Here is a 14599-nt window from a genome sequence, read left to right on the forward strand (position 1 = left end):
ATGCTGTCTACAAACCCACCTTCTGGCATGAGCACCACCCCACCAGGACAGTGGAACATTTGGCCAACACTATGATGCTGGGGCTTGCAGAGCAGCCCTGGGGCCACCTCAAGCAGCTGTGTTGGTACAGCTCAGCTGCTTTGGCTGTCATGTACCTCCCCTTGCAACACTTACTGTGCTGGCTTATAATGCAATCAGAGCTTCCACATTGCACTTCTGGACCTCTTTTCCTGTCTCTTGAGACATCAGACCTGTGAGGGGTGCCCTCAGCATCAAGCTTTATTGTAGTGCAGCTTTCTTGGAGGATTTGTTACTTAACAGTGTTGTATCAGTTAGACTTGGACTCCATGGTCCTCGTGGGTTCCAACTTGGGATTCTCTATGACCAGTGCTTATTTTCCCCTTCTGTGAGAGAGGCAATGAGTACTTTGGCTGATGACTGGATCAGCCTCATGGTTTCCTGGATGTGCAGTGAACTCACAAATCCCTGACATTTTCTGTTACTGTAACCTGCTTTGTCAGTGTAACACGATAGGATTAGACTGCTGGCATTCCTGGGACCAGTGTCAACATGACACTAATCCCACATGAAAAAGCCTTTCCCTGTTATCATCAGTGGGGCTCAGCACATAACCAGCGCGCCACAGCCAGTGCAGCCAGGGCTCTGGGAATGCCAGTGCTTGGGAAACCCAGTTTTACAGTAGAGTGAAATTGGATCTGAAGCGAGAGCAAAAAGTGATTAGATCCAATGTGGAGATTCATAGGGGTCCAACCTCAAAACATCAAAACAATTAGAAAATGCCCAAGCACACAAGATAAAGTCTGCCAAAAGAAATGTGCAAGACCCAAAATTAACAGGATATCCTATTGAATTAATCAGTGTTCATTATATTTATCGCAAATGAGTATTTGAAAGAGAAGGCAGAGCAGGCAGGGCCATGGCTGGTTCCAGTGGTTGAAAAGGCCACAGACACTATGAGGAGACTGCGAGTATCCAGTCCTTCAGTTGTTGTTGTTGTTATTTTGTTTTGTTTTGGTTTTAACAAAGCAAAACGTTGCTTTTATTCTGTTAGATACTTTTAATGAATGGCAAATGTAATTATTGCTTGGAAGACTTACAAGAAAGGTCTTCCATTGGCTGCATCCCAAGAAATGACTCTGAGACTGACGTATGTCTCATTAACTAAAATCACGCTCCTGATGGAGATTAAAGAAATTGGCCCCTCATACCTAACACAATGGTTAAGTCTTGTGTCTGGAATACATCCCATATCCTCAGCCAGAAGGAAATGCATTACAAAATAGGTAGAATGATATGTTAGCTCTGTGCTAATGCTCTGTTGAACAAAAGCTCTGGTAACATCTCTTTTTCCTATTATAAGCTTTAAAGCATGCAGACCTCCCCGCATTTCTCCTGTGAAGGATTCAGCAACACTTCAGCGAGTAAACCAGACACTGAATGTGGTACTTCTGTGCTCCCAATTCAATTTGAAACTCCCTGATGTCCCTGAAGGACAGACAGAGGCAGCAGATTGGTGCAGCTCCAGGAAAGTGGGCAGGCAGGCAGGCAGGCAGGGGGAGGAATTTGACCACTTTCCAATTCACAACAGTGGCCATAAACTTAGCAGTGCAGTTTAGAAAATGAAAATCAAACACACCAATAAGCAATAGTAGGTTTGCTTCACAAATGACACAGGTTAGGCTGCTAGGATCATGAGCCATGCACAAAGTCACCTGCAGCTGAGAAAGCTGGCAGAGCAGTGGGAGTCACAGCCACAAATGGACACGTTCCTCCTCCCTGATGACTAATAATGCACTTGCAGTATGCTGCATCCTAAGGTCTGAGAATGGGTACAGACTGTCTGCAAACATTTCCTAATGCTCTGCACTGCCACCTAAAAATATGCACTGCACACAGATGCTCTGTGGCAATGCATTGGTTATTAACATTGCTCCTTCAGAGTAGTTTTCCTGTATCCAGAGCTTTCAAATTCAAAAAGATTAGAAAAAGAAAGAAAGAAAGAAAGAGGGAGACTCTGACCTGCAGATGGTGCTTAGTCATGGTTGTGCTTTATGCAGAGTTCCCCGGGGGCAGGCCATAAATAATCAGGGGAAAAAAGAGAATATACATTGGGAAACCTGTCATACCAATAAATAGTTCAGCTGATACTTGCAGGAGCAATGACTGCTGCCCACTGTGACTCATGTGTACAATGACCTACGGCCTTCCCTCCATCAGGGGGGCAGCACTAATCCTCCCCCATCACTTCCTTTTGCCCAAAGTTCACAGGTGGAGCTGACCACCAGGACAGCCCCCAGTACGTGCACTTGCACAAGTTTCACATTAAGCCTGACCTTAGCTCCATTTAAACACATTACTATGTAAGAGGGGACAGCATCAGCTTTTCATTTGACTGAGGATGAGTATCTTAAAAACCCAAACTCTCATGAAGTGCACTGCACAAGCACATGTTTCTGCCAAGATAGCTGCTATTAAGCAAATTAAATGCATGCGCTCATCTATAAACCCCAGGCAAAGGCCAAGGAACACAGCACCAAATGCTGTGTTAGCTCTACCTGACAGCTCCCTCGCACAAAGCAGCCTCCTGCTACCTGTAGCTGTGTACCTACCTCTGATCCGTTCCCTGCCCGACTCTTTCCGATGCTCGGAAGTTCGGTCCTGTTAGATCCATCCTGAAAGCAATTTCCAGGAGGTTGGAACCGGCCGATCGTTAAGGTCCCGTCCAACCCAAGCCACCGACACGTCAGAAAGGAGAGTCAGAATTAAGCCCTTAGGGCAGGTAGGGCCGCCCGATCTCTCTTCAAACTTCACCAAACTTCTTTGACATCTCGCACCTCTGCGCGTCCATAGACAGCGCTCCCGAAGCCCACCGCGCTCCGTGGCCGCCTCCCAGCCCCATCCCCCGGCACGGCACCACCGAGCATCGCCCCTCCCCACCTCGGGCTCCCCGCTCCCGGCCCGAGGGAGAGAAATCTCTCCAAGTACCGTGCGGTCCTCGCAGAGCTCCGCCGAGAAGCAGCTCCCCATCGCGTCCCGCAACGTTAGAACGATGCCCCGGCAACGCTGCCGTGACAAAGGGTCGCTGGCCCAGGGGGTGCGTCAGGGGCCGCACCGTGGTAACGATGGGACGGAGGGCAGCGGCCCCGTAAGTCGGCCAGCTTCGGCCGCGCTGAAACCCGAGAGGGAGCCCGGGCTGTCCCCGTAAGGCGGGTCCGCGTCACGGCGATCTTCATGCTGCGCTCGCGGTCATTTATCACCGCGGTCCCGCTCCTCCGCACTCAGCCCGGTGTCTCCGGGCTCGCTGCTGGCTGGATGCACCGCTGACATCCCGAGCTGAGCGCGGAGCGGGCGGCTGGGAGCGCTGTGCGCACTGCGCGCATCGTGCGCACGCTGCGGCTCGCTGCGCTCCGCATTCCCGCTATGCCGCCATCCCCGCTACGCCGCTGTCCCTCTCCTGGAGCGCTCCTTGAGATCCCCAGCAAGATCCCTGCCCGCGGTGATGTGCAGGACTGCAAAGCACAGACCTCTGCAGTCTGCAATGAGAGTTTTGTAACGCTTCGGGATGATTTTTTTTTTTGCCCGACTGAGAAATGACTTAAAGTGTGGCTGTCGGTTGCATAAGCGAGACTGAAAAGCAGAAGTTGGGCACTGCAGTTCTGAGAGTCCAAATTAAAACTAACACCTCGGGTGATGTGATGAATCACAGTCACAGAGTCTCAGAATCACAGAGTGGGTCCATCTTCACTGTGAAAACTTCTTGTTTCCTTGTTTGTTTGCTTGTTTTGCTAAACTGTGATTTTTACCATTCTCAGTCTAAAACCTGACTGGAAGCCTTTTAACTACCACAGTGAAGTAATAGTATGTATCTGTCAGAACACCATGCTTGTCACACTGGACAATATTTAGGGCTAAAAGAGTGGCACAAGAAAAATGAAAGAATGTGAAGTCCAAAGTCATCATTCTTAGGGACAATTAAGAGGAATTTCAATGGAAGATGGACAGTCACCAGTTGGAAATAACAGCAAAGTTAAGGACGGTGTTGCTTAGTCAATCATCAAATGCCAATGCTGAATGCCTTGACATGGCTCTGAATGAAGCAAATATAAGCCTAAACTGTCGGAAAAAGAGGAGAGGGAATGAGGAGAGGTAATGAGCACTCTGAGGATAAGGCAGAGCCCAGCAGGGTCTGAGGAAACTTGGGCTGTCAGTTAAAATCCACCTTAGATGTTGCTCTGTTTCCTACTGGAAATAGAAGTTATGGCACTAAGGGACATGGTTTAGTGAGGGGATGTGGCAGGTCAGGTTGATGAGCTGGCAAATCTTGTTTCTGATCTAGATGTTGCTCTGATTCTATGAAAATACAGATAAACCCTGCAAAGAGGGCAATGGGAATAATAATTACATTTGAAAACGTTAGAACAGTTGCATTCAACAAGGTACTTAACAGGTATGTTTCACAAGGCACTCCAGCATCTATTGACTTCATTGGAAACAACTGTTAAGCATCTCCCTAGGTGAAGCTCTCGGGTAATTAAAGTCCAAGAAGTACATCTAGAATTTTACACATCCCAAGGGAGCTCCTTAGTCTATAAACAACCTATTTTAATGGTAAAAAGGCACTCAGGTATTCAATTTTTTTTTTCTTTTTTTTTCCTGTGCTTACAGAATCAGTGATTTCCCCTATGAAGAGCATGACACAATTCCTATTTACTGTTCAAACACAATACTTTACATCTATTTTAAATCACCCCCTTTCCTTCCTTCCTTCCTTCCTTCCTTCCTTCCTTCCTTCCTTCCTTCCTTCCTTCCTTCCTTCCTTCTCCTTCCTTCCTTCCTTCCTTCCTTCCTTCCTTCCTTCTTCTCTTCCTCCTTCCTCTTCTTCTCCTTCCTTCCTTCCTTCCTTCCTTCCTTCCTTCCTTCCTTCCTTCCTTCCTTCCTTCCTTCCTCCCTTCCTTCCTCCCTTCCTTCCTCCCTTCCTTCCTCCCTTCTCCTTCTCCCTCCTTCTTTTTCTCTCCCTTCTTCTCCCTCCTGTCCTCCCTTCCTTCCTCCCTTCCTCCTCCCGTTCCTTCCTCCATTCCTTCCTCCTTCCTTCTCCTTCCTCCTTCCTTCTCTGTCCTTCCTCCCGTCCTCCTCTCCTCCTCCCTTCTTCCCGTTCCTACCCTTCCTCCCCTCCCTTCCCTCCTCTTCCTCCCTTCCCACCTCTCCTTCTCCCTTCCTCCGCTTCCCACTCCTTCCCTTCTCCTCCTCTCTTTCCCCTCCCTTTCCCCTCCCTTCCCTCCCCCCCTTCCCTCCATCCCTCCATCCCTCCATCCCTCTATCCCTCTATCCCTCTATCCCTCCATCCCTCCCAGAGGCTGGCATAGCACTACACTTTCCACAGCCACATGTCTGAAGTAGGTGACTTATGGGTACCATTAAGAAGACTGACTGTGAACCTGCAATATATATAGCTCCTAACTTTGTGTATGTTTACATGCCTGTATATGGTACATATACAAATAGCATAGAACTGTACCTATAGCTGTAATTAAACATGCATATATCACATTTTATATTTAGTTTTGTGTGTACTCTCTATTTATTTTTATGATAAGAAGCCCAACATAGAAGAGTGAATAGGGATCAGAGCCTGGCCCCCTCCTCACTATCTTACCCTCCTTAACACGTCCCAGCAGAGGCAGCAATGCAAACCCAATGCACAAACAAGAGAAACATACAGAAGCAGCTTTGGATTCTTAACCAATAGGACCTGATAACTAGTTGCTTCATGGAAGCTGGTACCCCTTGTAGGAGAGAGTTTGCACTGCATTTCCACAGCGCTTGTCTGCAAAGGTTTGAAGAGAAGATGGAAATTCATGAAGGAAAATGAGAAGGAAAACTAAAGCCAATGTTTTGAGAAGAAGGTCTCTTGTATTTACTGTATCTGAAGGGAGATGAAGACAAACATCACTGAGCTATGAGGAGAGAAAATGGGTATGGAGGGCGGAGGTGGGGAACAACACAAGTTAAAAACCAGCTTCATTTGGAAAAGAACCAAAGCACAGATTGTGAGCAAAGATGAAACACGGGAGGAAGAAAAAGTCATTCTGAAGACAGCATTGCAGAAAACAAAGGGCCATACTGCAGAGAATGGGATGGGGAACAGCAGACTGCAAGAATGAGGAGATAAGGAGAGACATGAAGGTCAGGTTCAATGGCCTAATGCATAACTGAGACCTTCTGTGATGTCTCAGCTCTAGAGGGTGACAGAAAAGTCAGGCAGTCAGCGAGCGTCACCTCCTGCCATTCCTTGCAGTCAGTAGTGAGAGGTGATGGTGACACTGACATCAAACACATCTGAAGGATGACATGAGGAGAAGCCGCTTGTGGCACACAGTGTTTTGTCCGAGGCAGTATCAGATGGGGCAGAACAAGGCTATGCCAGCAGTGTATTTGGAATAGAGGCTCAGAAGCTTACTGGGTGGTTTGTCACAAGTTGTCACTCATAGCAAAGACCTGACAGTGAATCAGACTGTTATTAAAACTAAACCAGCAAGAAAGCGGGCAAGTGGGAGACAGAGAGAGCACAGGGCCAGCTTCTCTGGGGGAAAAGCATTTGTTTGCATGCATCTGCATGGCAGCACATTGCTCTGCTGGCAGCTGGGAGGTGAGCCCTGTGATCTTAACAGAGTACAAGACACAGTGGCCTGAACGACACAATACTTTTGCTGTTCCATTTCATTGTCCCATTGGAGCTGCACTACAAGTTTTCTTTGATGCAGCTCTGCTGATAGTAATAATGCTCACCATGTTGGTCACTATACATGTACATGTAATACATTATTCTTGTGCATGTAATACATTATTCTTCCAGGTTAACTTAAAAAAAATACATATCAGATAATGAAATACAGAGATTTGGGGATTTCTGAACATCTGAACATTCAATCACTAATTTCAGCTAAAGGACTCATCTAGAGCTGAAGGTCATGCCAGATGTCTCTGAAATGGCAATTTCCCTTGGATTTATGGTAAGTTTCACATTTTGTGTATTACTCAGTGCCATGAGGTTTTAATGATCCTTGTGTAACTTGTGTTGAAGGAAACATTTTTAATAGAGTTTTAATAATCCAATTACACTATTGTATATCTGGAAGACTAGAATGTTTACACTAGTATTTAACAGATCAACATGGACTACGTGCTCTCTGTTTCTCAAATGAGAGCCCAGCCAGCTGACCAAATCTTTAATTCATTTTTCATATGGGAAGAATGTAAAGATCTACATAGAATTCTTTCAGAGCTTTGTTATTTCTACTAGTGTAGCCTTACATTTATTTTTACAGCAGTAGCTTGCAAGGCCATGGATTAAAATGCACCAGAGGACAACACTTTATTAGGGGGTATTTTCTAGTTCTTGGTGTCCAGAGTGGTGCAAAGTGAGCATTTGCTACAGATTCCAAACCAACCAGCTCTTGCTGACAAGGAATTCATCTTTTCCTCGTATGAAACGTCATTTATCCACCAAGATCCCACGGAATGAAAACAAATGCATATTTTCATTGAACTCCTCACCTGCCCTCTGCCCAGGGATATACAACCCCCAGGGCTATGTCTAAATTCCAAACCTCTGAGTAGCTTAAAGCAGATGCCCATTTTCTTACATCAGTTTCTCAGAGAAACATTCTCTTCTTTTCCCAGCAACCTGGGAATCTCCTCCTCTTTCTATCACCACTGAGATATACTGGCCCAAAGCCAGTGACTACTTGAAGCTGCCGCACTGTGAGGCTGAGCAGAGCAAGGCCTGAATGCTGGCACCCTGTGACAGCAATGTCAGCAGCAGAAATTCCAATGGCTTCACATGCTTACAGTTATTTTAAAGATGAAATCATAATAAATCATAATTTCTTAGATCGTTATTAAAAAAGACAACAACACCTTCTGAGCAACATAGCCTAGCTGTATTAGCCCCTGTTAATTGCAGGGAATTGGACTGGATGACCTTTAGGGGTCCCTTCCAGCTCAAGCAATTTTGTGATTCTATGAGTCTAAGATTCTATGACATTATTTCTTGTTATGTATGAGATATGGCTGCACAAAAGCATTGGAATCACATCTCAGGTGTGAGAGAAAGGGAAGGAATTCCAGGGGACTGCAGCTGAGATCTCTTATTGGAGTTCACATCTGGAACTGGAGAGCTCAGACCTTAAGGGGAGGTAAGAGATGAGCTGTGTTTAGGGCATCTGATCCAAAAACAAAGCTACATACTTCTGGATGGCTGTGAGGACACAGAAAGAATCACAGAATCATAGAAGTGTTTGAGATAGAAGGGACTGCAGCTGAAGGCAGACCCTTCTGATTTATGGCAGCACCTTCTAATGGAGATTCTCCTGCACTGAATTCAGCCACTTGGTCTTTTTTCCCTACAAAATCAGTTGTGCTCTGTAATCTATCATAGCACAGGTTTTTTTTCCAGCCCTTGTAGCTGCCCATTACTCTTCTCTGTTTCAATTGTTTTCTGAAGAATTCTGGGGACTGATGTTAAATGTCATATTCCAGTATCAGTCTCCCCAGTGCTGAATGTGATATCATCCTTTTTACTTCTATTTATTTGCCATTTCTCCTTATTCAATCAAATGCCTTCACTGTTTTTCTTAACACAAACTCACAGTAGGAATTCACCTTGTTTTGCTCTGACACCAGAAACCCTAGTTACTCCTGGAGTTAACAGCTTTCCAGCTGACACACAAGCCACAGTTCTGCAGCATGACTTGCATTCTGTGTTTGCATTTGTTCATTAAATTCTGGTTACATTACAACACATTTCATTTAAATGGCCCAGATCACTCCGTACTACCACGTGATACAAATGCCTTCCCTGAGCCAGGCTCTTTCTGCCACTCACAGGAGGATAGGGCAAAGGGATGAAGTCTGGTTGGTTGTGCAAAAGCCAGGATCATCATGAAAGAGAAATCCAAGCAGAGCTGGCTTAAGAAAAAAGAATCAGTGGGAACGTGAGCATGCTGGTTTTGTATGACCATACACGGTTGGACTACACACTTGCAGTCTGTAAGTCAAATCTGTGGCTACCCGCCTGCTAAAATTTGTAACCACAATCTATAAGGGATGCAACAGGGATATGAAATTGCACCTGCAAAATTAAAGATCAAATCAGAGCTTTGCTAATAAAGAGAGAGCTCCTCTTCTGACACCACATCAATATGAAATCCTTTTGAGAAGTGACACACAGACACGAAGGTTGCATGTTAGGGGGAAGTTCTTTACTAGGAGAGTGGTGAGGTCCTGGAACAGGCTGCCCAGGGAGGTTGTGGATGCCCCGTCCTTGGAGGTGTTCAAGACCAGGTTGGACGGGACCCTGTGCAATCTGATCTAGTAAATGTGGAAGTTTGATGGCCCTGCCAGGCAGGGGGTTGGAACTTCATGATCCTTGAGGTCCCTTCCAACCCAAATCATTCTATGATTTTATGAAGAGCTAAAAGGTGGGAACTGTACTTCACACTCTACCTCTATTTTCAAACCTTGGTTTGCATTGGAGCAACCTCACAACTCCCAGGACTTTTCCACGACAGGAAAAAACCCACCACATTGCTGCAAAGTCCCTGTTGTGCATTAGCTCAAAATGTGTCTGCTGATGGATCCATGGAAGAAGACTTATGATATTTACACTCTCACCACCTGGGACTGCAGCTGTAATGTTGGAAACATGGTGAATTAAATCTGTCCAAGTTTGTAACTTATGCAGTGGAAAGGAAAAATAGTAAATAATCTTCTGAAATCTTTCTGCAAATAACATTTAAAAATAACTTTGGGAACAGGGAAGAAAAGACAGTATATTTTAATGCTCCTAAAACCTAGTAACTTCCAGTACTTCACTTTAACAAGGATAGGTAAAACTCTGTCTTATGTGCAACAGAAAATATCCTAAGACTATGGGAAAGAACTTCAAACATTATAAACATACGCATGGCATCTACACAAATATAAGGCATATATTCAATTGTTCCATGTTTATTTTAAGATGAATCACTGTCATGTGTTTAGACACCGCTTTGACTATGTTATGTTCCTTCATTATGTGTTTGTTTTTAAAAATACCATCTAGCAAAAGGTGAAGGCAAGAATACAGGGGTCAAATACATTGAAGGGTATGAGAAGAACATTGCATGTGCCAGGCTACACAGTACACCAGATTAAGGGAAAAAACATTTTGCTTTGCTCTTGCCTTGTGCATAGAACAGAAGAGCCATGTATTCAGAGGGGCCTTCCACAGAGTGATGGCACCTCCCCACGAACAAATCCCCAGAGAACTGGCCATGGCCCCAAGCCTGATGGTGTTGAAGAGGTGTCCAGATCACACGTTCAGATTAATGGTGTAACTTCTAGGTTGAACTCAGTTTTCAGCTTTCCTTCTTATTTTAGCAAATCAGCCTGCCCAGGCCCCATCCGACCTGGCCTTGAATGTTTTCAAGGACGGAGCATCCACAGCCTCTATAGGCAGCCTGTGCCAGTGCCTCACTGCCCTCTGAGTGGAGACTTTTATGCTAATATCTAGCATAGATCTCCCCTCTTTAAAACCATTTTCTTTCCAGAAAAGTTCTAAGACAGCAGAACAGACTGTAGATGTGTGCTTCCGTGCTTGAAGGTTGTGCATTTGTGTTCAGGTACATGATCATGTCTACCTTTCCTCATAGATCCCAGAAAGAACTGAAAATTTGCCTCAGTCACATTGACTTTCCAGTTTTAGTTGTGCTACTGTCCACTTAGATGCTGAGCACTTCAGGACTAGAGCATCATCTCCATGCAGTCTGCAAAGTGTCTAGCGCTCACACATAGTTTAGTGGGAGCTATTGGTAATAGGTGAACGGTTGAACTGGATGATCTTTTAGGTCTTTTCCAACCTTGGTGATTCTATGATTCTCAGTGGGGATAACTGGAATAATAAAAATGTTAATGTCGTAAGTTCTAATGAGGCTGTTTCATAGAGCTCAAATATTAAGCTAAAAGGAATATATCAAGTCAGCCAAATGCTTTCTGTTTCTAAGATTTCCAGTTCAGCCCAGACAATATCTTTTCGTCCCTTGTTCTATGTAATTCAGTTAAACACAAGCTAATGTTATCTAAACAGATTGCCTTGCACTGGCAAATAAGAAGATAAAGACTTATTTTTCAGGTAAGACTGTCATATGGGATGGGATGGGATGGGATGGGATGGGATGGGATGGGATGGGATGGGATGGGATGGGATGGGATAGGATAGGATAGGATAGGATAGGATAGCTCNATTCAGTTAAACACAAGCTAATGTTATCTAAACAGATTGCCTTGCACTGGCAAATAAGAAGATAAAGACTTATTTTTCAGGTAAGACTGTCATATAGGATAGGATAGGATAGGATAGGATAGGATAGGATAGGATAGGATAGGATAGGATAGGATAGGATAGGATAGGATAGGATAGGATAGGATAGCTCTGTCACCAGCTTTGGTGTCCTCTGCACACATTCAAGTACCTTAAGATCCTTTTGATGTGGAGCCCAGAACTGCATGCCATATTCAAGGTGAAGCCACACCACACACCACAGAATACAGCAGGGATAATCACCTCTTCTGACAAGCCTGCTGAGCTGAGCCTGGGGAACATCTCCAGTGGCAGCTTCCAGCCAGATGCAGCTCCATTCACTGCAGCACTTTGAGCTGCAGCCAGTTCATCTCCCAGCATAACATGAACCTGCTCATCTCACAGCTGGACAGTCTGTCCAGAGGATGCTGTGAGAGATGCCTTACTAAAGCCTTACTAAAATCCAGACAGATTACATACATGGCCTTCCTTTCAACCACTAAATGGGTGACCTTGTCATAGAAGGAGATAAAATAAATAAGGCAGGACTTTGCCTTCAAGAACCTCTAACAAACTGTGATGACTAAAAACAAATCAAGGCAATTGATGGCATGTTGCTGTATTTGCAATTAAATTGCTATTCCTGCAATTAAAAAGCTGGCACGTCGTTGGTTTGATAGCCATTTAGCATTGCAAGATCTTTGTTACAGATAATAAATCATCCCCCTTAGTAGGCTGCAGAAGCAGTAATATCCCCTAATGTGACTATCAGTTACACTGATCGTTACCACCATTATTACGATGATGCCTATGTAAGTAATCATTAGACAAGTCTGAATTAATGACACCATGCCACATCCCCATGGAGATGGTGTAAAGCCACCAAACAAAAGCATTTTTGCCATGGTTCTAAAAAGCAAGCAGGGAGAAGGCAGAATTCCCATTCTGCTCTGCCTCCTGAATGGTCAATGGCTGTACTACCACTGGAACCTACCTCTCACCATCACTTCTCATGTCATTTCTGCTGCTCTGCTCAATTCCTCAAGTACATCAGAAACCACCCACCCGGAGGCTGCCATCATCTGCTCTTGATCCTCATTCTGTTTTTTCCCTCTGAATGCAGTATAAAATCAAGGCTGTCAAAGGCAGTTGTTTACATGGAGATTGCAAACATAAACAAAATAGATAATAAACTCACATTTGCCAGATGCTTGGCACCCACTCTCAATATATTTCTCTTTGATGACAACATGCAAATAAGGAAACATTTCATTTCTAATGGAGGCTTAAAACCTCTTCAGTGGGAGCATTAGAATCATAGAATCATTTGAGTTGGAAGGGCCCCTTAAAGGCAGTCTTGTCCAACTCTCCTGCACTGAGCAGAGACACTTAGAGTTAGATCAGGTGCTCAGTGCCTCATCCAACGTGACCATGAATGTCTCCAGGGATGGGGCACTCACTGCCTCTCTTGGCAACTTGTGCCATTGCTTCACTGAAGATGGATCTTCTACATATTTTATCTTGATATTCAAAACAGTGATGTGTTTCACTAACAAAATTCTTCAACCACGGTATACAAACACAGTCTAACTGGAGCTTATTTCTAAACAAGGCTCACTGCCCACATGATGAAGACCTTTTTTGTGTTAGAGGCAACATTTGTTATACCAGTCATAAACTGCTTGGCAACTGCCTCCCAGAAAGTAATTTGGGCTAATACTTTGAGTGTTCATCTCAAATTGAGCTGAAAATAGTTTATTTGCACAACTGTCTGTGAGAATGAGCTTTGGGAAAAAATAAATACATATTTTTTTTTTGTGCCTGGTCATGGCACAGTGGTAAAGACAGCACTCCTCAGAAGGATCAACTTCTGGCTTTAAAGGGGACCACTTTCCCCAACACTGCAAAATATGTTAGAGTTTACCCCACAAATAAACCTTAGAAAGTTGTCGCTACTGCCTCACTGTTATTATGGTTTGGCTTGATTTCTCATATTGAGCAAGTTCAGTCTTTCCCTTCTGGCTCATTCTGGAGGCCAGACAGTACAGAACTACTCAATCTTCTCACTCTGCATCCTGGAAATAAATTCCTTTGGGCTCATCACAGCCTGACAGTGTAAGGATATGAATCAAAACCATGTTATTGTAAGACAAACAAAACACTTTGTTTACTTGGAAGGAAGAATTAGAAGGAAGCTTTGTCATCATTTAGGATTTTCTAAACCAATTTCATGTAGAAATGCACAAGATTTGATATCGAAAACAGTGAAAAGACAAAATGCTGCAGGACTAGAAGGCTTAAAATCGATGGATATACTACTCCTCCTCATTCTTTGGGTAAGTGGATGATAATCCTGCCCTGCAGAGTGTCTATAGGAGAACACAGGGAAAATCATCTCACCTGAGCTGTTCACCTCTGTGCCAGTGACTGTCCTTTGCTTTCTGCTTCCAGAGCCAGACTTGCACTGTACCATTCCTTCCAGTAGAAACCCAGCTCTCACTGGGCAAAGGCTCTGAGGAAGCTTTTCTTTTCCTTGTCCCCAGCTGCTAAACAGAGACACCAAGGAACTGCCATCCCAAGGGCAGCATGGAGAAAAAAGTACTATTTGTGAAGAACTCTGAAAATGGGGTGGGACAACAAAAGAACAGCCTGGGAGGGAAATCACCACTCTGCAGACAGCACAGAGGGTGGCACGTCTAACCTATAAGTCCTTGGGCTGCATAATGAATGAGGAGGATAAGCCAAGTCACAAATGAGTACTGATATCCCTATCCACAGGGCAGAGTATGAGTATTATGCTGTACCCTATGCAAGAGATCCACCCCTCAGAGGAGATCTCCACCCCACCCAGGGCACAGCCGCTGCTGTGTTTAGATGCAGTCAGACACCCATGGGGCAGCTGACTGCAGTGGAGGTGATGATGGGGCTATTTGGAATTGCAGGAAGCTCATCACCCGGAGTCACACCATGAGACTGCAGAGCAGGCACAAAGGTTCTGTGGGTGAGTTTTGAGGGGAAATGACAACAGCAGATGCTTGAGCAAATCCAGCTAGAAGCACGGGTGGGAAAAATGGTAGGTGAGAAGTTAATTGCTTCTTCCTTCCATATCACAAGGGGATGCCTTCAAACACAGTGATCGCTCATTCTCAAAGGGTCCACTAAGATCAGATAGCTGCTGTCCTATCACTGCACGAAGCTTTTCACTAGTGAATACAGGTATCCTGGGGCAGGCAGAGCTGG

General features: G+C 44.8%; 1 protein-coding gene across 4 annotated transcripts in view; it reads right to left on the bottom strand.

Annotated features, from left to right (window-relative positions):
• Positions 1–14599, bottom strand: part of MTUS2 (microtubule associated scaffold protein 2) — a 221026-nt gene that overhangs the window by 21629 nt on the left and 184798 nt on the right. For 3 of the 4 annotated variants that reach the window (XM_015851995.2, XM_015851997.2, XM_015851996.2), the window contains exon 8: positions 2631–2693. The exons of the other annotated variant lie outside the window; for it this stretch is intronic. In XM_015851995.2, coding sequence (XP_015707481.1) covers positions 2631–2693 — 63 coding nt within the window. The remainder of the gene's footprint in view (positions 1–2630; positions 2694–14599) is intronic. 4 annotated transcript variants of the gene reach the window in all.

The sequence above is a fragment of the Coturnix japonica genome, chromosome 1 (assembly GCF_001577835.2).
Source record: "Coturnix japonica isolate 7356 chromosome 1, Coturnix japonica 2.1, whole genome shotgun sequence".
Classification (NCBI taxonomy): Eukaryota; Metazoa; Chordata; class Aves; order Galliformes; family Phasianidae; genus Coturnix; species Coturnix japonica.